Here is a 25,035-nt window from a genome sequence, read left to right as displayed (position 1 = left end):
CTTTTTAAATAAGAAAATTAAAATAGGGCTATACATTTTAGATTCAGAAATTGAGATTACAACATTAAAAGTGACTGCTTAGTAGTCACCTTGAACCAACATAATGCTCATATAACTTTACCTTTCAATAGTGAACAAAACCATAGATTGACAATTCATTTCTACTTAGCTCTAACTTCTCCCCGCTAGCCATATTTTCACTCTCCACCACCCAGACTGCCATCTTACTAATGCACTTGCTCTTTTTTTCCCTAGTTTAACAATGACTCCTGCACACTTGTCCCTCTGTGGCTATGCCCCTGTGTATTTTTACATGTACCCCTCCACTGTCTATTTGAAGAAGTCGCTGTAGTATCCACCTAAAATTTTATCTGCTTCCACTAGTACATCCACTTACGTTAATCTATATATATTCTAACAAACAGATACTACCAGAGGACTGCTGACTTCTGGGATAACCTAAAATTGTACACTTCTTCAGAGAGTTGCTTACTTTTAAGAGGATAACTTTATGGAATTTCTGCATCCATTTGAATTAGTTGAAACAAATACTAAAATATTTATGTCTGTGCATGACTGTGTTTATCTGTATGCATGCACAAAGCTATGCAGGAAATTTATGTAATGTTTAGGGAGTTAGGCTTGTGGAGCAAGAAGACCCAAGAATCAGTGTGACTATATGGAACAAAAGGTGAATAAAAAATCTTCACCTCATGAGTCGCTGTCAGTTAACCCCTTATAAAATTACATAAGAGAAAGAAAGCAAGTTACCGTCTGGTTATCATTAGCATATCTGTCTTATTGATCATGACATGGGTAAAATATTTGTATTTTGCAAATCTTCCATTTTCCATGACCTAAAAGAAAAAAGTGAGAGACAATCAGAAAATTGATAGTATTCCTACTGTAACGCAAACAATGCCTTAGAGTCCTCTAAAAACCATTTCTCAATGGGGCAAACCATTAACATACAGAAAACAGATTTAATTATTTGTAAAATCATTGCTGTTTCCTTTTTAAAAGCATCTACTTGCACTACTTTAAGATTACTCAGTTGCAGCAATGCCAACCTTTAATGCTAGACTTTTAGAAGCTGATCTTACAAAGTTTAAATTCAATCTAATGAGGTATTTAACTATTACAGTGACTTTATATTGGAAAACATATTAGTATTTAATAATATTTGTACAAAAACACATGTAAATACTAACACATATCTAAACATATGCATCACATAAATTACTTATTAGCTTCTGCCTTGCGCTAGAAATTTCATATATAACAAATATGCTTTTGTCAATCTCACAACTTATTAAAAAATAAAGAGCAGAGAGTTTCTGGACAAACAGGGACCCCGAGGCTTACTTAGCCTTTGAAGCAATCTTTATTTTCAAGACAGTTGAAACACTGTCTATCCATGACACTGTTTATCAACAATTGTTTGCTTCAAGAAATGTAAATATAACCATATGAAGAAAATAGAGTTACCATTTTAAATTCCATTTTCAGTAATATTTGCTCTGAGGATGGAGGTACTTCAGCTATTTAAAGTATATAGCAGGCTAGCCTACTGTTTTTACAGGCAAGGCAAGCAATGTAATTATAACTAAGATCCCTCAAGAAGAGGCATGTTATGAATTTAGCCAAATGTGAAAAATCATAAAGAAATCCAAAAGAGGATATAAAGGTTTTAGAAAATTGTGTTCGATGAAGCTGTACCAAAAAACTAAAATTATTTAGCTTAGAAGAAAGCTAAGAAGTGACTTCATGATGATCTTCGTATAGAAAATTGATAGTTTTCATTTTTATCTGAGAAAGAAGTTAAAAAACTAAAATAGCAGAATGAGTCATACAGATTAATTGCATGGAAGAAGTTTCTAATTTCAATGATTATAAAATATTGAGGAAAAGAATATCTTTACTATTTACTGTAGTAGGTAGGGCAAATAAACACATACTTTGTATTACAAATGAAAAAGGGACATACATACAGATTCAGAAAAAATTAATATGAATTACAGTAGTTCTCCCTTATCTGCAGGGGGATATGTTCCTAGACCTCCAGTGGGTGCCTGAAACCACAGACAGCACTGAGCCCTACATATATTCTATGGTTTTTCCTATATATACACACCTATGATAAAGTTTAATTTATCAATTAGGCACAGTAAGAGATTAACAATAACCAATAATAAAATAGAACAATTATACTGTAATAAAAGGTATGTGAAGGTTTATTTCTAAAATTTTCCATTTAATATTTTCAAACCATGGTTGGCCATGGGTAACTGAAACTGCAGAAAGCAACTGTGGATATGACAGGACTACTGTATTAGATAATTTATAAATTACGCAAATGATTTTGAAAACTTAGATGAAAAGAACTATGTTTTAAGAAATATAAATTATTAAGAGGACGAAGCATCATGAGTAGAAATTATTTGTGGATGACAGTCCATCTGGAAAATCCAAGCACACAAAACCCAGTAATCAATTTGGAAATGGAAGAGAAAGAAATCCCGTTTACAAGGGTAATAAAAAGATAAATATTTACATGTAAGTTTAATAAATAATGTGCAGAATACAGGTGATAAAAGCCATACCACTCTATTCAGGGGAGTAAAAGAAATTTTGAAAATGGAAATCCATATCTTATTCTTGGATATAAAAATTTATCATAATAAAGATGTTATTGACTCCCTCCCAATTTTTACACACACACACATGCGCACACACACACACACTTCATGTGATCCCAAGATGGTGGTTTTTGGAGCATGGGGTAGGAGGTAAAGAAGTGATTTGTCAAAATTATACTAAAATGTAGCTAGGAAAAATATGTGGTAATATCCAGTAAATTATGAAAGAAGAATGAGAAGAACTACTCTAGAAGACATTAATGCAATTTATAAAGCTGCAGTAGTGAAATAGTTTGGTTCTGGTAAAGTATATGCTGACATATCAAAGGAAAGAATACAGATTACAGAAACTGACCACTATGCATATACGACATTATAAAATCCTATCCAATTATGGAAATTTATTAAATTAAGACAGCACTTCAAATTAGTGGGTAAACACATGTATTATCAAATAAATGGTGTTTTAAGTAACTCACTGGCTAAAGCTGTATATCCTTCTCTCTATATACCCAGTGAATTCTACATGGATCAATGATTTAAGTATAGAAAATAACTATAAAAGTACTAGAAAAAGTAACATTTTAATAATCTTTTTTTTTTTTTTTTTTTCCCAGACAGAGTCTCGCTCTGTTGCCCAGGCTGGAGTGCAGTGACGCGATCTCGGCTCACTGCAAACTCTGCCTCCCGGGTTCATGCCATTCTCCTGCCTCAGCCTCCCAAGTAGCTGGGACTACAGGCACCCACCACCACGCCCGGCTAATTTTTTTTTGTATTTTTAGTAGAGACGGGGTTTCACCATGTTAGCCAGGATGGTCTCGATCTCCTGACCTCATGATCCGCCCGCCTCGGCCTCCCAAGTGCTGGGATTACAGGCATGAGCCACCGCGCCCGGCCCATTTTAATAATCTTGAAGTGGGAAAGGCCAAAATATAACAGAGTCCATAAAACACAACATAAAAAATTGTTAAGTACACAGAACTTAACCACTACTGAATGGCAAAACGATAAGCAAATAAACAGTAATAAAGTAAAATAACAGAAAAATCAAAGGACAATTTGGGAAAATATTTGTCCATACAGAGATATAGAGTCAATTTCAAAATATAGACAATTCTAGCAATTTGAAGAAACCAACAGAAAAAAATGAGTAAAGCAGTAGGAAAATGTGTGAAGAATATGAACAGGTAGTTCAGCAAAAAAAAAAAAAAATCTGACTGATAAACATGAGAAAATATTCACTATAACTCAAAATTAGGAAAATGCAAATCAATTAAACATACCCTCTGAGTCAGCAATTACACTGCTAGAATTTATCTTAAGCAAAAGTATGCCAAAATATACATATAAGAATCTTCACAGCAATATTGTATTAAAAGCACAAAATCTAAATATTCATTAAAAGGGTACTGGTTAAATAAATTCATGTACAGCCATACAATGGAGCATTATGAAGTCATAAAAAAGAAAAATGAAGACCTGTGCATACTGACAGAGAGAGATGTATAAGATATAGTAAATAAAATTATATTACAAAAGAGAATGTATAGAATGAAAAGTAGAAATGCATACATGTACATATATTTGTACGTACATAAGAAACTTCTGGAAGGTATACATCAATCTATTAACAGCACTGATCACTGGGCTTTTGAAGCATAATGGTGGAGGCAGAAGTTAAGCTTTTATTTTTAATTTTACATTCTTTTATTCTGTTTCAGTTTTTTGATATCTGAAAAGAAATCGGCTTTCAAAGATTCATTTTCTTTTGTTCCATATGGTGAAGTTTAAAAATGAAGAATACAAATGTTGATCTCCTCAAGAATGCCACTGCTAATAGAATTCAAGAGCCTACATACACCATTAATAGATCGTAACCTTCCAATAGTTTAAAAGCTATGGTTTATTCCAAGTACCTAACTTTTATTTCCATATTATGCTAAGTTTGGGCACTGTAATTAAGCCTACCTCTCATCACTTTCTACTTTCCAGACCCAACTTAAATCAAATCTAATCTGTGCATATAAGCAGTTAAACTAGTTTCAACAGTCACAACAGCATCTGGTATAAATAAGAGCTAAAAAAATCCAGAGAAAGTAATTCATATAATGCTTTCCATCCAAAATCTTAAATGTAACACTTGAAAGATGAATGAGCTTTATGGTCATAGTAGTCTGCTTTGAAACGTAATCAACTGTATCCTTTGTTATTAGAGTAATTGTATTTGAATAAACGTCAAAGCGTCAAAGATAACTCATCGCACAGCAAAATCTTGCTGGTCAGTCTCCATTATAAACATGAGAATACGGAATAAGAACATTATAAACAGAATCCAAAACTTTCAAACTGAATCCACAGAAGTTAATGGGAGAGAACATCATGCTGTAAAAAGTCTACAAATGTCACATTGTAGTCACAAATTCCTGCCTGACTTTATAAATGCATTATATAAGAAGCTTTAGACTACTCAAAACATCATTTTTTTGGGGAAAAACCCCCAGAATTTTAGACCTGAAAAACTCCTGTTGTTCATCCAAACCAATCTCTTCCTTTTACACACAAAGAAACTGAGGATCAGTAAGTGTCTAATGAATCTTCTAAATCTAAATTTTCACCATCTTGTGTAATTAGGTAAGAGTACATCTAAGTGACCTGCTTGGGGTTAGTTGCAAAACTGGGCTCAGAAAACTGGATTCTTCACTTCTAATTCCAGTGCATTTCACTATACCAAACATATCATGATGTTTCTTCCTCATAGTATCAGTCATACTTTCCTCGTGGTACCTCAAAAAATGTCTTTGATATCCCTGGATACTGACAGTTGCCGAGAGGTAGGCTGCTAATTTTTTCCAGGTCAACAGTATTCAAATAATTTAGTGTCAAAAATCCTATCTTCCTCCATCCCAAACAGATGCCAGGTATAAATGGTTTTACTAAAACAATTTGTGATAGCCTTTAAAATAAATGAAGAATTAGCAAAATCAGGGTTTGGGAATCATCATGTAGGGCCTTTACATAAAGACCAAGATTTGGCTGAAATATGAAGGAATTAACAATGCCAGTACTTTAGACATGTTAGCCTCATTTATATGCTTAAATGTTAAAGGAAAAACATTTTTTTCACCTTATTCATTAAAAGTATATCTATAAATTACCTATCATAGTTTAAGAATTACTAAAAGAAATAAACAGAAACACAATGGAAACTGCATTCATTATATACAATTGTCAGAATCTATAGGTAATAATTAAAATATATGGTTACTGGTAAACAAGTCCTTTGGCATTTAGAAAAGATGAGCACATAAACCCTACTTTATTAGACATAAATAAATTCAAACCAAATTAATGATACATTTGGAAACACAAAGAAAGTGGAACTTGAAGGACAGAGCCATGATAACAGAGACATTTCTAACACTCTCAAATCATCCAAATGTTATGAAGAAACAGAATCCCTTAACAAAAATACTTCTGAAAAATAATGCAAAATATGAAAAGATTAAAAATAGGAATAAATCACTAAAATAAAAGGCTTTACGTCCCAACCAAAGAATGTGTTAATCATTAATAGGAAATATATTTAAGAAAATTGGTTAAAGGACGAGAACATGTTGTTCGGCAAAACAAAAAACCAAAATCTAATCAATATCTGACTCATTTGGAAGACAAGTGTTGCAAAGAGGTATGAATGTTTAAAAAAAAATAGCAAAAATGGGGGATTAAAAACATGAAATTCAGCCAGACACGGTGGCTCACACCTGTAATCCCAGCACTTTGGGAGGCCGAGGTGGATGGATCCCAAGGCCAGGAGTTTGAGACCAGCCTGGCCAACATGGTGAGACCCCGTCTCCACTAAAAATACAAAAAATTAGCTGGTTGTGGTGGCAGGAGCCTGTAATCCCAGCTACTTGGGAGGCTGAGGCAAGAAGAATCACTTGAACCCAGGAGGCAGAGGTTGCAGTGAGCTGAGATCACACCATTGCACTCCAGCCTGGGCAACAGAGCAAGACTATGTCTCAAAAACAAAAAACCATGAAATTCATCTAAATGAAAGATAAAAATGAATACTATCAAGCAAGAAAATATATAGATAACAAATGATTTTATAGACCGGTTAATTTGAGGGTTCAGGAGAGGAGTGGGAAAGAAGAAGCATTTATGAATAGATTCTACTTAAAATTTAAGCTTATTTCTAAAACCAGCAAAATTCAGGAAGTTAATTGTAAAATGGTAAATACTGCCATTTTAAAACTATTTAAGAAGTAAATAGACAAACTTCAAAACAATCTTATCTTTAGAGAAAACTTAGTCAATAAGCATAACTTCCTCAGAGTTATATGATGAATGTTTAGGGATAAAGAAAGTTTTACTAATTCACTTCAAACCTCAGACTTGAGTGCCATGGCCAGGAAAAAGAAGGTATTCAAGCAAACTTCACAATCAAATATAGTAGAAATTTATTACCTCAAAACTTAATGATTTCATATTCTTGAATGAGAATAAATGTAAACGAGAATAAAGAAGTGACATGTAGCTTACCTTGTCTGAGGTAAGTTGGTTTTAAAAAAATTAAATCTTATTGACTATATCGTCAAATCTGAAGAGCAACCAGCACTTATTTTATCCCTCATACCTTCATCCTCTCCCATGCTAATATGCTATCTTGACTGTCAGCAAAACCATAGGTATAGGCTATATTGACAGCTTAGACAGGGCAGGAAAGCTGAGCATAACCTTTGACATAAAATCAAGTGTAAGAAACTACTATATCTTAAGAGATACGAATTGTTGTCATCAACTGGTACAACCAAAAGCCTGGAGAAGGAAAAGAACTATGCTCATGAAATAGTTATATGTATTGACAACAGCAGACCATCAATTAACGTACTTAATATATTCTAGGAGAAGGGCCAGGGTGAGGGCATCAAGGGTAATGTAGGTGCACAGTAACAAAAGTCTCACTAAACTTCAGCAGAACCTCTAATGGATCAACATTTATGGGTCCATCATACTATATATCCCTGAAAGCAGCAGTAACATTTCTTTTAAAATACTGTATAATTCAGAACAGTTCAAATCACTGAGGTTTTACTGTTTTGACTGCTTGCCACTTAGTATGTGTGGAAAACTGTCATGGTGTTTTAACTACTCTATTAACCTTGAAAGGAAAAAAAGATTCTTTTTTAAATTCTTAAAATCTATTCTTTTAAATTCTTAAAATCTACTCTTAAATAGAATATTTTATCTTGCCAAAGAGGAGAAAAATGAGGAATTTATAAAATGATGACTAAGAACTTGCATAAACTGGTATCCATCTGGAATAATAAAAATATAATGAGTTATTATTAGGCACCATGCTAATAATTACAGGAATATCTAATATTATTATACTCCATTTTATTGTATTTCCCAGATATTGTATTTTTTACAAATTGAAGGTTTATGGCAACTCTGCACCAAGCAAGTCTACAGGCACCATTTGTCCAACAGCACATGCTCATTTCGTGTCTCTATGTCACATTTTGGTAATTCTTACAATATTTCAAACTTTTTTTATTATTATTATATCTGTTATGGTGATCTGTGATCACTGATCTTTGATACTGCTATTTCATAGTCCTTTTTGAGGTGCCATAAACTACAGCCATAGAGAGTGAACTTAATCTATAAATGTGTGTTCTGACTGCCCCACTGATTGGACGTTTCCCAAATCCTCTCCCTCTCCTTGAGCCTCCCTATTACCCGAGAAACAACAATATTGAAATTAGGCCAATTAACAGCCCTACAATGACCTCTAAGTGTTCAAGTGAAATGAAGAGTTATATGTCTATCACTTTAAATCAAAAGCTAGAAACGACCAAGCTTAGTGAGAAAGACATGCCAAAAGCTGAGTTAGGCTGAAAGGTAGTACCTCTTGTACCAAACAGTCAATCTTGAATGCAAAGGAAAAATTCTTGAAGGAAAGTATTATGAAAGTGTTACTCCAGTGAACACAAGAATTATAAGAAAGCAAAACAGCCTGATTGCTGATATGGAGAATGTTTTAGTGGTCTGGATAGAAGATAAACCAGCCACAATATTTCTTCAAGCCAAAGCCTAATCCAGAGCAAGGCCCTAACTATCTTCAATTATATGAAGGCTGAGAGAGGTGAGGAAGCTGCAGAAGAAAAGTTGAAGCTAGCAGAGACTGGTTCATGAGGTTTAAGGAAAGAATTCACCTCCATAACATAAAAGCACAAGGTGAAGGGGCAAGTGCTGATGCAGAAGCTACAGCAAGTTAGCCAGAAGATCTAGCTAAGATCACTGATGACAGTGGCCACACTAAACTACAGATTTTCAATGTAGATGAGATAGACTTCTATTGAAAGATGCTATCCAGGACTTTCATAGCTAGAGAGAAGTAAATGCCTGGCTTTAAAGCTTCAAAGGGCAGTCGGATTCTCTTGTTAGGGGCTAGTGCAGCTGGTGACTTTATTTATTTTCTTTAGAGACATGGTCTTGCTGTTTTGCCCAACCTGGACTTGAAGTTCTGGGCTCAAGGGATCCTCTTGCCTCAGTCTCCCAAATAGCTGGGACAACAGGTGGGTGCTACCATACCTGGTGCAGCTGGTGACTTTAAGTTGAAGCCAAGACTCCATTCCAAAAATCCTAGAGCCCTGGCCAGGTGAGGCGGCTCACGTGTATAATTCCAGCACTTTGGGAGGCCATGGTGGGCGGATCGCTTGAGCACAAGAGTTCAGGACTAGCTTGGGCAACATGGTGAAACCCCATCTCTACAGAAAAAAAAAAAAAAAAAATTAGCCAGATGAGGTGGCACATGCCTGTAGTCTCAGCTACTCAAGAGGCTGAGGTGGGAGAATCAACTAAGCCTGGGAGTTTGAGGCTGCAATGAGCCAAGGCCATATCACTGCACTCCAGCCTGGGCAACAGAGCGAGACTCTTATCTCAAAAAAAAAAAAGTGCCGGGTGTGGTGGTTCATGCCTGTAATCCTAGCACTTTGGGAGGCCGAGGTGGGTGGATCACCTGAGGTCAGGAGATCGTCCCCAGCCTGGCCAACATGGTGAAACCCCATCTCTACTAAAAATATGAAAATTAGCCCATGTGGTGGCAGGCGCCTGTAATCCCAGCTACTCAGGAGGCCAAGACAGGAGAATTGCTTGAACCCAGGAGGCGGAGGTTGCAGAGAGCCAAGATTGCGCCATTGCACGCTACCTGGGTGACAGAGCGAGACTCCGTCTCAAAAAAAAAAAAAAAGAAAAAGAAAAAAGAAAAAATCCTAGAGTCCTTAAGAATTACACTAAAGCTACTCTGCCTATGCTGTATAAATGGAACAAAGCCCAGATGATAGCACATTTGTTTACAGCACGGTTTACTAAATATTTTAAGCCCACTGTTGAGACCTATTGCTCAGAAAAATATTACTGCTCATTGACCATGCACCTAGTCACTCAAGAGCTCTGATGAAGATGTACGAGATTAATGTCATTTTCATGGCTGCTAACACAACCATCCATTCTACAGCCCCCATGGATCAAACAGTAATTTCAACTTTCAAGTCTTATTATTTAAGAAATACATTTTGTAGGGCTGCCACAGGGAGTGATTCTTCTGATGGATCTGGTCAGAGTAAACTGAAAACTTATGGAAAGGATTCACTATTCTAGATGCCATTAAAAACATCTGTGATTCACAAGACAAGGTCAAAATATCAATAGTAACAGGAGTTTGGAAAAAGTGGATTCCAACCATCATGGATGACTTTGAGGGTTCAAGACTTCAGCGGAGGAAGTAATTGCAGATAATGGTGCAAATAGCAAGGGGATTAGAAGTGGAGCATGAAGAGGTAACTGAATTGTTACAATCCTATGATAAAACTTGAACAAAGGAGAAATTGCTTCTTATGGATGAGCAAAGAAAATGGTTTCTCAAGATGGAATCTACTATCGGGGAAGATTCTATGATTGTTTAAATGACAACAAAGGATTTAGATTATTCCATAAAAATAACTGATAAAGCAGCGGTAGGGTTTGAGAGGACTGACTCCAATTTTGAAAGAAGTTCTATTGAGGGTAAAATGCTATCAAACAGCATTACATACTACAGATAAATCTTTCGTGAAAGGAAGAGTCAATCAATGTGGGAAACTTCATCTTAAGATATTACCACAGCTATCCCAACCTTCAGCAATCCCTATCCTAATCAGTCAGCAACCATCAACACCAGGCATGCAAAAAGATGGACTCACTGAAGGCTTCAGATGATCAGGATTTTTTTTTTAGCAATTATGTATTTTTAAATTAAGGTGTGTATATATATACACACACACACACACACACATATACATATATACATATATACATATAGTTTTTTAACGATGTTATTGTACATAATAGCCTACATTATAAACATAATTTTTATATGCACTGGAGAACAAATATATTCGTTTGACTTGCTTTGTTGCAAACAAATATATTCGTTTGACTTGCTTTGTTGCCATATTCGCTTTATTCTGGTGGTCTGGAACTGAACGTGCAATATCTCTGAGGTATGGCTGTACATACATTACCTCATTTGTTCTAACCCTAGCAACTACACCAAGATAGGCACTACAATTATCTCTCTTTTACAACCTGGAAACTGAGGTCAGATAAGCATAATAAAAAATAATAACTCTAGTAAAAGAAAAAGGCTACAATTGAACTCAGGTTTACTTGGCTCCAGAATCCAGGCCCTTAGCCACAGGGTATTGCTATATCTCAAAATAATTTTTATTAACAAAATGAGTTAGCACAGAAGAACTATGTATATTCCAGTAGACTCAGTGGGATCTCATTTTAACAGTTCATTGGTATATGGATTTAGATACCTCACAAACTGTATCATGTCTCTTGCAATGCTTCAAGTTCATATAATAACTAGGGATCATTGTCTCTGTGGAAGATGGGTCATATTTTAGGTGTCTCTGATTCCTAATGTTCTTTAGAGCCTTGCATATACCAGCTAAACAACAAAGACGAATGAGACTGTGAAGATCTGACATTACAGGGTTGGCCTCTAACATGGCATGTGTTTTATGCCCTATCACCAGAACAATAAAGCACACTACAATTATAAACTCATGAGAGATGAGCAGGAACCTTCAATACTCTCTTCAGGGCTGTAACTCTACTATCTACAAGAGTGTCTGAATACATAATGAACAGAACTGAATTCATTTGTAGAACAAATGAACAAATGAATACATGGCATTAATTCTTTTCTTTGTATTCATATAAACTATACTACCAAATAAAGCCAGCAAAAATTCAATTTTATATATATATATATATCCATATATTTTATTCTTTTGGCAACTTATTCCAGAAAGATTAACTTTACATGAAATGTTCAATCTCCCATATTTGTATTCCAACACTGCATCTTCATAAGATCTCTAACTCAAACTACTGTAGACTTGAAGTACCACAGAAATGTCTAAATGTATATTTCTTTATAGTGCTTCCGTAGGGTTCTTTACAGTGATAAATTTTCACTGAAAAATTACCATTACAATTCTTCAGAGTCATCATTAGAAGTGACTAGGATATCAATTTCATTTGAATTTAAAACTAAAGATTCTTAACTGACAAAAACAAAACACCAAAAAACACGGTGCTTCCTTTAATAGATGGCATTAAATTGTGTTTTCGGATGAGTGAAAAGAGGCCTCTAATCTGATTTTGCATGATAACTGTTTCATTCGGCAAGTGAATGTATCCTTTCACAGGACATTTGGCTAATAAAAAATAGACTTTTCATAACGTATACTAGTTTTCTAACAATGTTATTGTTACAGCATGCACGTACACACACACAAATATTTCTGAATGAGCTTTACTAAACTCACCTTATGCTGAGAATCTTTGTGTCCAAGGTAACTAGGGAAAGTTACTAGGTAGAGCTCTATCACATCAGTAGAGAAATCATGAGTTGAGTCCTGTATCAGAATTTAGCAACTTTAACTTAATTAAGGCTGAAGACCTTCTAGCTAATACTTACTGCACTTTTAGCTGTATTGACAGATCTTTGATTAAAAAGATGTAAGACTCAAATTGAACGTACCTGGGCTTAACATTTGAGGATTTCTTTTAATGTTATAATGTATTGAATTTTCTATTACAGTAGCATTTATCCTTTCTTAATATATTTACAAATTTAAGGGATGCAATGATGACAAACTGAAAGATCTAGAAATCAAATTAGTCTCGTTTAAGTTCCTGAATTAAAAAAGAGAATTAGGCCGGATGCAGTGGCTCATGTCTATAATCCCAGCTACTTGGGAGGCTGAGGTGGAAAGATCACTTGAGCCTAGGAGTTCAAGGCTGCAGTGAGCTATGATTGCACCACTGCACTCCAGCTTGGGCGAGAGGGTGAGACCTTGTCTCAACAACAAATAACAACAACAACAACAACAAAAAGATAGGGATGGGGTAGGGGGAGGGGTGGCGGGCAGTGGGAAATGAATAAATTTTACACTTGAGATGAAAGAAACAACCTGAACCTCCATGAAGTGGAATCATCACCACCAGAGGAAGACATAATTTATTTCAAAATCTTATTCAAAAATTATTTTTATATAACACTGGAAGGTTCTAAGTGGGGTTCGTTACTCTATTTTGGACTCTACTGGTCCAAAATATAGTGGTACACACTATTAAATGTTCAATATTTGGGCCTCTGAAAATAATGTGACAGTGTCTCTAAGAGATTCCTGCTAAACTAGTAAGGTATGATAATTGTACCCAAAAATCCATGGAAATCTTTTCCATAGAATCCGCTTTATTTGAGATGCTAAGAATTCTAATTTGCCTGGATAACACAATTTGGCTCTCTTCAGTGTTCTCATCCCATTCAGAAGTATCCTTCTGGAGAGGAAGAGCTATAAAATGAAGAGTGAAGTCCAATAGCCTTTGTCTCCTAGTTCTTGTCCACTTACTCAAATTTTCAGATGAAGCCAGGAAGTGTTCGGCACTACTCTGGTGATCTGACTGCTATAGTAAGCCCTTTCTTCCAGATTAGTAGTCATTCTCCTCCTGAAGTAAAGGGAAAGACCACGTCGGCTGACGGCAGTTATCTTCCAATTGCTATTAAGGCAGTGTTTGAAGCTAATTATAAACATCTGTAATTTCTGAAAGAAAAGAAATATACAAGACACAAAAACAGCCTCCCTTCTGTAACAACTTACATGATAGCAGTTATAGAATCCCTGTAAAAGATTCAAAGACAACACAGATAAATTCAAAAATACCTGAAATGTTTAAGAACACACTATACTACACCCACAGGACAACAACTCAGCTGTCAACATTCAGACACAATGAAGGACACAGGAATCATACACACACATACCCATGCACACACATTTTAAAAGATTTACTTAAAGGGAAGAAATGTTTTTAAAAAAGTATAGAGTTAAAAGGTAGAAATGTTTAATGAAAAAGAAAAAAGCTTCTACATCAGGTATACAAACAAAAAGCCAAGAGCAATGGATCACGTCTGAAATCCCAACACTTGGGAGGCCGAAGTGGTAGGATCGCTTGAGCTCAGTTCAAGACCAGCCCGGGCCACATAGCAAGACCCTGTCTCTACAAAAAAATTTAAAAAATTAGCCTGGCATAGTGATGCATGCCTGTAGTCTCAGCTACTTGGGAGGGTGAAGCAGGAGGACTACTTGAGTACAGAGTTTGAGGATACAGTGAGCTTATTCAAGCCACTGCACTCCAGCATGGGCAACGGAGTGAAACTCTGTCTCAAAAAAAAAAAAAAAAAAAAAAGAGTTCTGCTTGCTCTTTATGTGCTCCATAAATAAAGACTAGCTTTCCCAATTGGGGATATTTCTATGAATGGTATGCTTTTTTAATCTTTAGAAGTTAATAATGCTGCTTATAAAAATATGTAGCAAAACATAAAATAGCAATTTATACTTTTGGGTCATAACCAGGTGAATAAAATTTTTTTTTTTTTTTTTTTTTTTTGAGACGGAGTCTTGCTCTGTCGCCCAGGCTGGAGTGCAGTGGCGCGATCTCGGCTCACTGCAAGCTCCACCTCCCGGGTTCACGCCATTCTCCTGCCTCAGCCTCCCGAGTAGCTGGGACTACAGGCGCCCGCTACCACGCCCGGCTAATTTTTTGTGTTTTTAGTAGAGATGGGGTTTCACCGTGTTAGCCAGGATGGTCTCGATCTCCTGACCTCGTGATCCGCCCGCCTCGGCCTCCCAAAGTGCTGGGATTACAGGCGTGAGCCAGCGCGTCCGGCCGAAATAAAAAATTTAAAAAGGAAATATACCATAAATGGTGGGGAGACAGGATAATTGTTTCCTTTTCTATAGTTTCCTGCTTTTCTCTAATGAGCATACTTCAATGTAGAAAATAATCTATTTAATGTAGAAAATAACTAATGTTGAAAAATTTCATATCTTTATAAAATACTAAAGTTGTCAACTGAGAATCAATGTCAGCAAATGAATCCACAGGTTTTTAGCTTTTTCCCTAGAAATGCAGGTCTGTAAAATTTTTAATTCATAGAAATGCCAAGTTTTATTAAATATACTCAGAAAACCTTTGTAGACATAATGTAGTTAACAGGTTACTGATAAATGATAATTTATAGTAGAAAAATATAACATGCCCAATTACGACAAATTGGGTATACTTAGCTAAATCTCTGACTATCCTGGTTGCTTTTAAAAAACAAAAATAATGCCTATAATATTTTCAGTGCTCACGTATTTGAGGATCTCTAAGATCCAGAAGAATAGCATAATACAATTCAGCAGAAATCTTTACAATTTCATTGCTTAAAACATGTGTAAGCAATGAAGAAGATTCATCAAAAGCCAGTTTTATAACATTGTTAAACGTGTATTTTAAAATTGGTATTTGGAGGTAGACTGTTGCTATATATTGGTTGATATGGAATAATTGCTAAATAAATTTATCATACTTATTGAGAATGATAAATATTCTGCCACGTTAAAACAAACCGGACAATAAATCCCTATGAAAATCATAAATTATTCTAATTAGTTCTCTTAACACAGACCTATTTGAAATTATTTGTTTTACTTTCCTTTGATGCAGGACTTTCTACGTTTTGTATAATGCTGGCTGTACTCACTGTACTTTATGAACTCACAAATTCATTCACTAATATTAATGATTAAATTAACAGTGTAAGCATTCTTAATTGATCTCCATTTATTCCAGAGGTGCTGGAATAAACTGACATTTTCACATATCCATCATTATTTGAGCTAAATAATGTGTGTACACTTAACATCACCTGATTTTGATCCATAAGACCCTTTGCTATTTTGCAAGGAAATCTAAGAAACAAAAAGCTGAAGTTTGAAGATGCAGTAGAAAATACTCAGTAACAGTTGGGATGGTTGTTTCTGGTCCTTCTCCCATCACCATAAAAAGGCTGAATGCAAAATTTCATTACAAGACTTAGACAAACTAGTAGCTACTATAGCAGTCATTTATAATCTTGAGACACAGAAACAACAGAGTATTTTTCATATTGAATATTGATATCTTGGTCATAAGTATGCAGTGGCTCCAGCTGTACATTTAAATAACATGAACTTAAAATCAACATTCAACACTGCATCGGTGATATGTGTTTTGAATAGTTTCAAAAACTAAAATTTATAAAATAACTGATTATTTTAAATAAGGAAACAAATTAAAATTTATTTGACTTCCTTTTCTATAATACTGAAAATTGGCAATATTATTCTGAATTTACATTTGTTTTATTTATACCCCATGTGAGTACTAATTAATTTCATTTACAGGCTTAGATTATTTATCTATGGTTATGAGTGTCCACAATTACAGATTTTTACACATTTTTCTTCCTGCCAGTTTTCAATGTGTTATTCAAGTGTCAGGTAGACACAAAGGAAAATAAGGAATCTCTAGGTAATCACTCCCTTAGGGAAGAGAACCTTCCTTCCCATTTTCTATACATAAGCAATCATCATGCAGAAATCTGGAACATAAATGAAGTTAAAGCATATGGAAAGGTGTGGCATTACATAATCAATTTTCAAACAGCTTTCTCACTAGACTTTCCTGTTAGATACTACCATTTTAAAAGTTCTAGTTAATTATAGAGCCATTGATAAACAAGAGTTCGTCTTATTAAAATCCAAATATAAATTCATTTTCTATATATTTGATAAGAAATAAGAATATATTTTTGCCTAGATCCTCTATCTCCATCAAGAGAACAATGGTGTAAAACAAAAGAGCAATTCTGTCTTTTTTTTTTTGCTTTTACTAGAGAAAAATTCAAGTTTTTTTTCAAAACTGGAACACAATTAATACCTGTCCTCAAGAGGTTTGAAAAGATAATTTCACTGTGGCAGAAAAACAAGGACAATTACACTCTTAAAGAGCAGATCTCGGCTGGGCGCGGTGGCTCACGCCTGTAATCCCAGCACTTTGGGAGGCCGAGGCAGGCGGATCACGAGGTCAAGAGATGGAGACCATCCTGGCTAACACGGTGAAACCCCTTCTCTACTGAAAATACAAAAAATTAGCCGGGCGTGGTGGCGGGCACCTGTAGTCCCAGCTACTCAGGAGGCTGAGGCAGGAGAATGGCGTGAACCTAGGAGGTGGAGTTTGCAGTGAGCCGAGATCGCGCCACTGCACTCCAGCCTGGGCGACAGAACAAGGCTCCGTCTCAAAAAAAAAATTTAAAAAAAAAATGAATAAATAAATAAAGAGCACATCTCATCTCTAAGGGCTAAAAACTGAAGAATGATGAAACTCTAAGACCACATGAGCAATGTTTACTAGTTACTAGCATATTATTTAAAATATTTTTACTGTTGAAGAAATTTTAAATAAAAGTAATCCTACCTCCAATTTTCTTTTCATGAAAATGGTAAATCACTGCTAAGATAACCACAACTTTTTTTTTCCGATAAATTCTTAAGGAATGAAAGGTTAAGATCATCTTTATGAATTCCATTCCATGAAATTAAGTGTCACAGGTCAAGCACAGTAAATCTGGGAAATGTCTTGCAAACAAGTAGTTTCCACAGTCTCTTTTACAAAGGCCTTGTGACTAGCAAAGTTGGAATGTGTGAAGCCAATGAAGAAACTTCCAGACTCTTCTTTCCTTAAGCATATACAAAATACAAAAATAGGCAGTATTCTTTCTAGATTTTAGAAGGAGCAGTAAGTTTTGTTTGATTTTGGCCAAGGGTGAGAGAGGAGTGGGTGCACAACAAATACAAAGTCGGTTTCCAATAAAGCAGTGACTATTTTAATGGTCACTATTTTTATTTACTTATTCTAAAAAGATAAAAATACTACTGTGATTAAAACAATAATTGAATTTTTTGATGTTTACCTGTTTTTTTGAAAAAACTTTTTGATGTTTACATATTAGTAAGTTCGTTTTCAAACAAATTTTACATACATAACCTTGATTTCTATTTAATTTAAATGAATTCTGCATAGAAAGAAATTTCAAAAAAGCTGAATTTTTTTCAGTTCTTTTTTGCAGTAATCTCAATATTTTCAAATTTAAAGTAGTCACTTTCAAAAAACACAGAGAATGATTTATAGAAATAAAACTTGATAAACCTAAGAATTAGAGGAGACTCAGAAATCATGTGCCGAATCAGTTAAATTAAATCACCTGTTGCTTACACTGAGCTTCTGCTGTAGTTGGTAGCCAGCTACCAACTACAGCAGAAGCTCAGTGTAAGCAACAGGTGATTAGCAGAAGTCAAGATAAATGTTCCTTTGTTGATCCAAAAGCACAGCAGTCATAGGGATTAAACATTCTAACTACCAAAGATCATTTACTTTTTAGAGAATTTTTTAAAGTACATCTGATATATTAGAGAAATAGGACAGTTTCATCTATGTTGAAATTTTTTAAAAAACCTTTATTACACAAACATAAAATAGATTTACTAATGGATCTTTCAGAGATATATGTAACATTTTCCCTAATATTACACAGAAAAAATATATACAGTTATGTTTACGACAGAAGTTTCCAAATATTCTGAATTCATAATAGAAATATAGTAGATGCATATACAAATTAGTAAGTGAATATAATGACTATTAAAACCAACTTTGTTCATTGTTTCACAAAAAATATGTGAAACAAAACAATAAAAAGTAAAGCAAAGACATAAAAGAACAGTTTTTTTCATTCTCAGACTATAAATTATTTTACTATCTAACCTTCCATGAGAGGCCATGGCTGTTTTTTATAACAGCAGTTCATTCTATATGATTTGGGGATAGAACAACAAATTCACACTGCTTTAGATTACATATGTTTATTATTATTAAAAGAAATTTGACAAAAATATCTTTAAAATGATAAATATAAAACATTAAATGGCTATTACTATTTTCTTCCTTTTTTTTTTTACACAGTGGCATTACATTAAAGCCCAGAAAACTTACAGAGACCATTAAAAAAAGGCATTTCGCTAACAAATAAGAAGGCAATTTAAAATAAAACCAGTGAACATCAAAATTATATTTAAGTCTAACTTGAACTCCTAAAGACAAACTATGCAATACAAAGCTATAAAATATATAAAAGCAAATCTATAATATGTTGGATGCCCTACTTCGGATGTAAGATACATTTTTTCTGTGCTTAAATAATACAATTATTTTGCTTTATGAAGATGTGTAGGAAAACATTTTAAAAGAAAACATGTTTTACCTCCCTATAAATGGACATATGGGCATTATGGTGTAAGTCATACAAAACATGTTAATGAAACATTCCAAGTCAAATAAAGAACATATGAATTTTAATGGTTTAGATCTGACTCATCATCATCATCATCATCATCATCACTACTGCTACTGTGAGTCATAATCCACTCCCTGTAGAATTGAATTTTCTGTAAGCATGGCAAAGGAAAAAAGAAGCACAAAGGTTAGTAAAGTATGGCAAATTGCTTGAAAACATGTAAGATTATGAAATGTTCAAAGAGTGAGAATAATTTTAAAGCAGATTTTTTCAGCTATGACTCAGACTGTCATTATGGATATAATATTCCATAACTTAATAGACCTAAGACAACTCCACTAGTTGGTACAAACTCAATGTATAAATTGGTTTGATGATATCAATAAGGTATTTTGTGAATATATTAAAATTACCATTCTATTTCTCTAATAGGCAACTTTGACCAGCAGGAAACACTGTAATAATGTGCTACCTTCTAGATAGAAAGGCGCACAATAAAAGAATGTATTTTATATTTAATTATTATATGAGTGTATATAATTTAGTGAATACACCTTTTTTAGAAAATAAGAAAATAACATGAGAAACATTTGAAAGTATCAAATATTTTAAGGCACCTTCATTATATCACTTAAATAAAATCTAGGCAGATGAGATGGATTTTAAATCCAGTTTATGTGTCATCTAATTATTTTCCACAGTACTGGTATTTAAATATTTTTAAAGTGTTTGCTAATAATACACTAGAGCTTTGATTAAAAAAAAAAAACAAAAACCCACTACCACCAAAACAACAATCCACTTTTTATACCTGTAAGAAAAAAATTGCTAACTGCAACATCCCAAGGTACTTAGTGAATCCCTACAAATATTTCAGCTAATACTGTGTAAATGCTTGCTGAAAAACAAGTAATGGTGGACAAGTCCTGTGGTTTTTAGTCATTTAAATAGCTCTTTTAGTGATTAATGATGAGACTGAACTATTAAAAATAAATATATATCTTTAAAAGTACATAGTCAAAAGTCATGTTTTTACATCTCAAAGTTTAAAGCTTCAGAAAACAATGAGAAAGTATGTATTTGTCATTGAAATCAAATTATCAACCATGAGAAATTATTGGTATCTCATGGCTTCCTTGTGGGTATTATAACGTGCTCACTTATAATCAGGATATATTCCTAAACTCTCCTCAACACTCATCCCTACTTCGTACTATATTTGATTTTTAGTCTAGTAACATGTTAGTAACTTGTTAATTGCGTTCTAACAAGGGAAGGCAGGTACTGGGTAGAAATACATGTTTTGACTGTATCAGCCATAGGTGACTTCTGCAAATTTACTATCTTCCAAAGAACGATACACTGTCATTGTAGAGACTGCACAATCTGTCCATTAGAGCACAACCTCTTAATAGATTACCAGTTCTATCCCAATATACAATGATTTTGATGCTTTAAAAACATTTTAAATACAGTATAAAATCACTTTCCTAAATATTGCATATTAACTCTATGGTTACATTTTAGTGTATTAGAAGCCTCAGAGAAAGAGTTAGAAGTATATTTTATGCAATACTATATGCCCTGCAATAGGTAAAATACTGAAGTTTAAATCTTACTCTGATCACATTAAATATCACAGTATTTAAAATATTAAAGCCATAAAGGAAGCTTCATATTCCAACAGTTTATTGCTACCACGAGTATCTGCAAGCCTACATAACATAATGATTCCTTGTTTGTTTCCAAACAAATGATTTAATTTAGTATTCCACCTCTAAACCACAGAAACAACATGACACTGGTATAGCCTATATATGATTACTAGTTACCTACAGCATAATCCAGGTCTTAAAAAGTCGAATTTACCAAGTAAGAAAGTTGTCTAAACAGATTCTAACTTCAAACTGTCTATTGCTCCAGATGCTACTTTTTATTATTAAAAGATACTGGTTTGCATGTGAACTGCTTATCAAATCCCACAAGTTTTATAAAGACTACACTAGAATAAAGCAGGAAGAGGGTCATGGCCATTTAAGCATTTTCAAAGGCAAAGCACAAGAATCCAAGAGTAATTCACAATAGCAGTGTTCCTGAGTTTTGCTTTTCCTTCTTCATGTGTAATTGGATATAAGGATTATATATCTGGTATAAAAGCTACCAGTGGTTTAATAACCCCACAACAGAAATGGTTTAATTGGTTAAGTAAGTACCACCAATGATGATATATAAGGTACAAAGGCTTTCAACAAATCTAGCAAATCCAGTGCAGAACTAAGAACACCCTATAAAAAAAACCAGATTCATTAAAATTCCTATTAAAAGTTACCAATACAAAAGGTTTTCTTTGTATTCAAAATACTGAAACAGCTGTACGTAGTTTGTAAATTTTAAGACTAAAATCTACTGTTGGCTTTCACTTGCAAAGTCATGCATTAACTTTTCATATCAAACTTTTTGATGCCTGTAAAAAAGAAAAAAAAATCTTACAGTAAATAAATATACTTTAAAATCTAAGTAAATATAAGAAACTTATAAGTGGAATTAAGCAAAATAGATAAAAGCCCAAATAATTTAATATATATTAAATGGCTACTTAAAAAAATCTAACTTGACTAAATTAATCTTAATTTATAAGATAGCTCTTAATTTACCTGTAACATTTGATTTCCAGTCCCATCCCTCAACCTGTACGGTCTGATAACTCCATCTTCATTGAAGAACCGAGGAGGTCGCAGACTCTCCACTTCAGAAGTCTCTGTAGCTCTAGAGGAAAAAAAATATAACTTTATTTTAAAAATTATTCAAAAACTTGTAAATAAACTATAAAATGCAATTACTAAAAACAATCTTATTTCAGATGAAAAATATTACAACATTCTCTAATTTTAAATTGTTTTTGTAACATAAACAGTGTAAGTTCTCTAGAAAAATACAGAACTATAGAGAAGTTTAAGTCTCTAGAACTTTCTTTGTGATAATAATCACAATATTAGCAATTGTTGCTTTTTCTTTTCCTATTACGTTATCTAGTTTCTTTAGTATAATGCTAGAAACAAAAAGGGATTGCAAGCATCCTTGTCTCATTCCTGACCCTAGGGAAAGCTTCTAAGAGTTTTCTGTGAAGTATAGTTATCAGCAACTTTTTTTTTTAAAGCACCCCTTATCAAGTCAAGAAAGTTCATTGCTACTTTTAGTTTACCAACAGTTCTTTTTTGTTATTGTTTTCGAAAAACTTAAACAGGCAATGAATTTTAAATAAGAATATCTTTTCTGGCATTGTTTTGATCACATGGTATATTTTCCTTAATCTATTAATGTTATAAATCACATTATATAGTTTTCTAATGTTCAAATACTCTCACAGTCCTCACATTCTTACTGGGCTTGATGTGTATTCCTGTAAACACATACCCCAATCCTGGGCAACATACACTGCTCTACAAAAAAATAAAAGAACTAGTCAGACATGGTGGTATGCACCAGAAGTCCCAGACACTCAGGAGGCTGAGCGGGGAGGATAGTTTGAGCCCCACGCCACTGCACTCCAATCAGGATGCCAGAGTGAGACCCTGTCTAAAAACAAACAAAAAACCAAAAAACACATACCACATACTGCTAAATTGTGTATGGTAGTATTATATTTAACATTTTTGCTTATTTGGTCATAAGTGACCACTCAATTTGTTCACTCAACAAGTATCACATATTCAACAAATATTTATTAAAAGGTCCCCAACCCCTGGGACTTGAACCAGTACTGGTCCATGGCCTGTTAGGAACTGAGCCGCGCAGCAGGAGGTGAGCAGTGGCGAGCAAGCTTCACTGCCTGAGCTCCACCTCCTGTCATATCAGCAGCAGCATTAGATTCTCATAAGAAGGCGAACCCTATTGTCAACTGCACATGTAAGGGATCTAGGTAGCACACTCCTTATGAGAATCTAACTAAAGCCTGATGATCTGAGGTGGAATAGTTCCATCCTGAAACTATCCCTCCTGTCTGGTCTGTGGAAAAATTGTCTTCCATGAAACCAGACCTTGATGCCTAAAAGGCTGGGGACCGCTAACATAATGTATACACATGCATGGGCATATACATATGAATAAATTCTCCAACTGAAAACAGAATAGGGCTGGGCGTGGTGGCTCATGTCTGTAATCCCAGCATTTTGGGAGGCCGAGGCGGGCGGATCATGAGGTCAGGAGTTTGAGACCAGCCTGGCCAATATGGTGAAACCCTGTCTCTACTGAAAATACAAAAATTAGCCGGGCGTGGTGGCATGTGCATGTAGTCCCAGTACTTGGGAGGCTGAGGCAGAAGAATCACTTGAACCCGGGAGGTGGAGGTTGCAGTGAGCTGAGATCGCGCCACTGCACTCCAGCCTAGGCGACACAGCGAGACTCCATCTCAAAAAATAAATAAATACATAAGTAAAAAAATAAAAACAGAATAGATTAAAAAAATATGATCTAACAATATACTATCCACAGGAGACCTGATTTAGAGTCAAAGACACAAACTGGTTGCAATTAAAAAGGAAAAAATATATGCAAAGTGAACAGTAACTAAAAGAAAGCTGAAGTGGCCATGCTAATGTCAGAAAAAAACAGCCTTTAACAAAATTCTTATTAGACACAATGAAGGGCATTTTATAATGAAAAAAGGGTCAATCTATCAAAAAGATAAAAAATTATAAACATATAAGCAGTTAATAAAAGAAGCCCCAAATACACAAAACAAAAACTAAGAATTTAAAAGACAAAAAGGCAATACCACCGTAATAGTTGAAGATTTCAGCAACCTACTTTCAAAAATGGATACCAACTAGATAAAAGATCAGCAACAAAAAAAGAGAACTTGAATAACACTGTAATCCACTAGACCTAACAGATGTCTATAGAACGTTCAAACCAACAACAACAGAATATATATTCTTCTCAAGTGCAACGGAACATTATTCAGTATTAGCTATCTATTAGGTCATAAAACATGTCTCAATAATATAAAATTAGTGTTTGCTTCTTGGCCTTTTGGCTAACATTGAATGTAAATATAAAACTACTGAAAATAGGCCAGGCGTGGTGGCTCATGCCTGTAATCCCAGCACTTTGGGAGGCCTAGGTGGTCAGATCACTTGAGGTCAGGAGTTCAAGACAAGCCTGGCCAACATGGTGAAACCCCATCTCTACTAAAAATACAAAAACGGCCGGGTGTGGTGGCTCATTCCTGTAATCCCAGCACTTTGGGAGGCCAAGGTGGGCGGATCACCTGAGGTCGGAAGTTTGAGACCAGCCTGACCAACATGGAGAAACCCTTTCTCTACTAAAAATGCAAAATTAGCCAGGTGTGGTGGCACATGCCTGTAATCCCAGTTACTAGGGAGGCTGAGGCAGGAGAATAGCTTGAACTTGGGAGGCGGAGGTTGCGGTGAGCTGAGATTGTGCCATTGCACTCCAGCCTGGGCAACAAGAGTGAAACTCTGTCTCAAAAAAAAAAAAAAAAAAAAAATTAGCTGGGTATGGTGGTGTGTGCCTGTAATCCCAGCTACTCAGGAGGCTGAGGCAGGAGAACCTCTTGAACCTGGGAGGCAGAGGTTGCAGTGAGCC

The 25,035-nt window shown here is 34.7% G+C and overlaps 1 protein-coding gene across 11 annotated transcripts in view; it reads right to left on the bottom strand.

The window, feature by feature from the left end:
- The window catches only part of VPS13A (vacuolar protein sorting 13 homolog A), a 245,159-nt gene that overhangs the window by 13,297 nt on the left and 206,827 nt on the right, over positions 1–25,035 (bottom strand). For 3 of the 11 annotated variants that reach the window (XR_008509734.2, XM_054520069.2, XM_024252431.3), the window contains 2 exons: positions 22,083–22,194; positions 772–857 (listed from right to left, as the gene is read on the bottom strand). Coding sequence is in view for 6 of the 11 variants with exons in the window: in XM_054520069.2 (XP_054376044.2) it covers positions 772–857; positions 22,083–22,194 (198 nt within the window). In the remaining 5 variants the exon portion in view is untranslated. Of the gene's footprint in view, positions 1–771; positions 858–9,239; positions 9,416–12,290; positions 12,620–13,618; positions 13,767–18,981; positions 21,893–22,082; positions 22,195–25,035 lie in introns of those variants that run through there. The other 8 variants (XM_054520071.2, XM_024252433.3, XM_054520070.2 and 5 more) reach the window with 6 other exon arrangements.

This window comes from Pongo abelii, chromosome 13 (genome assembly GCF_028885655.2).
Source record: "Pongo abelii isolate AG06213 chromosome 13, NHGRI_mPonAbe1-v2.0_pri, whole genome shotgun sequence".
Lineage (NCBI taxonomy): Eukaryota > Metazoa > Chordata > Mammalia > Primates > Hominidae > Pongo > Pongo abelii.
The sequence above is the reverse complement of the archived record's forward strand: the minus strand, read 5'-3'. Positions and strand labels throughout refer to the sequence as shown.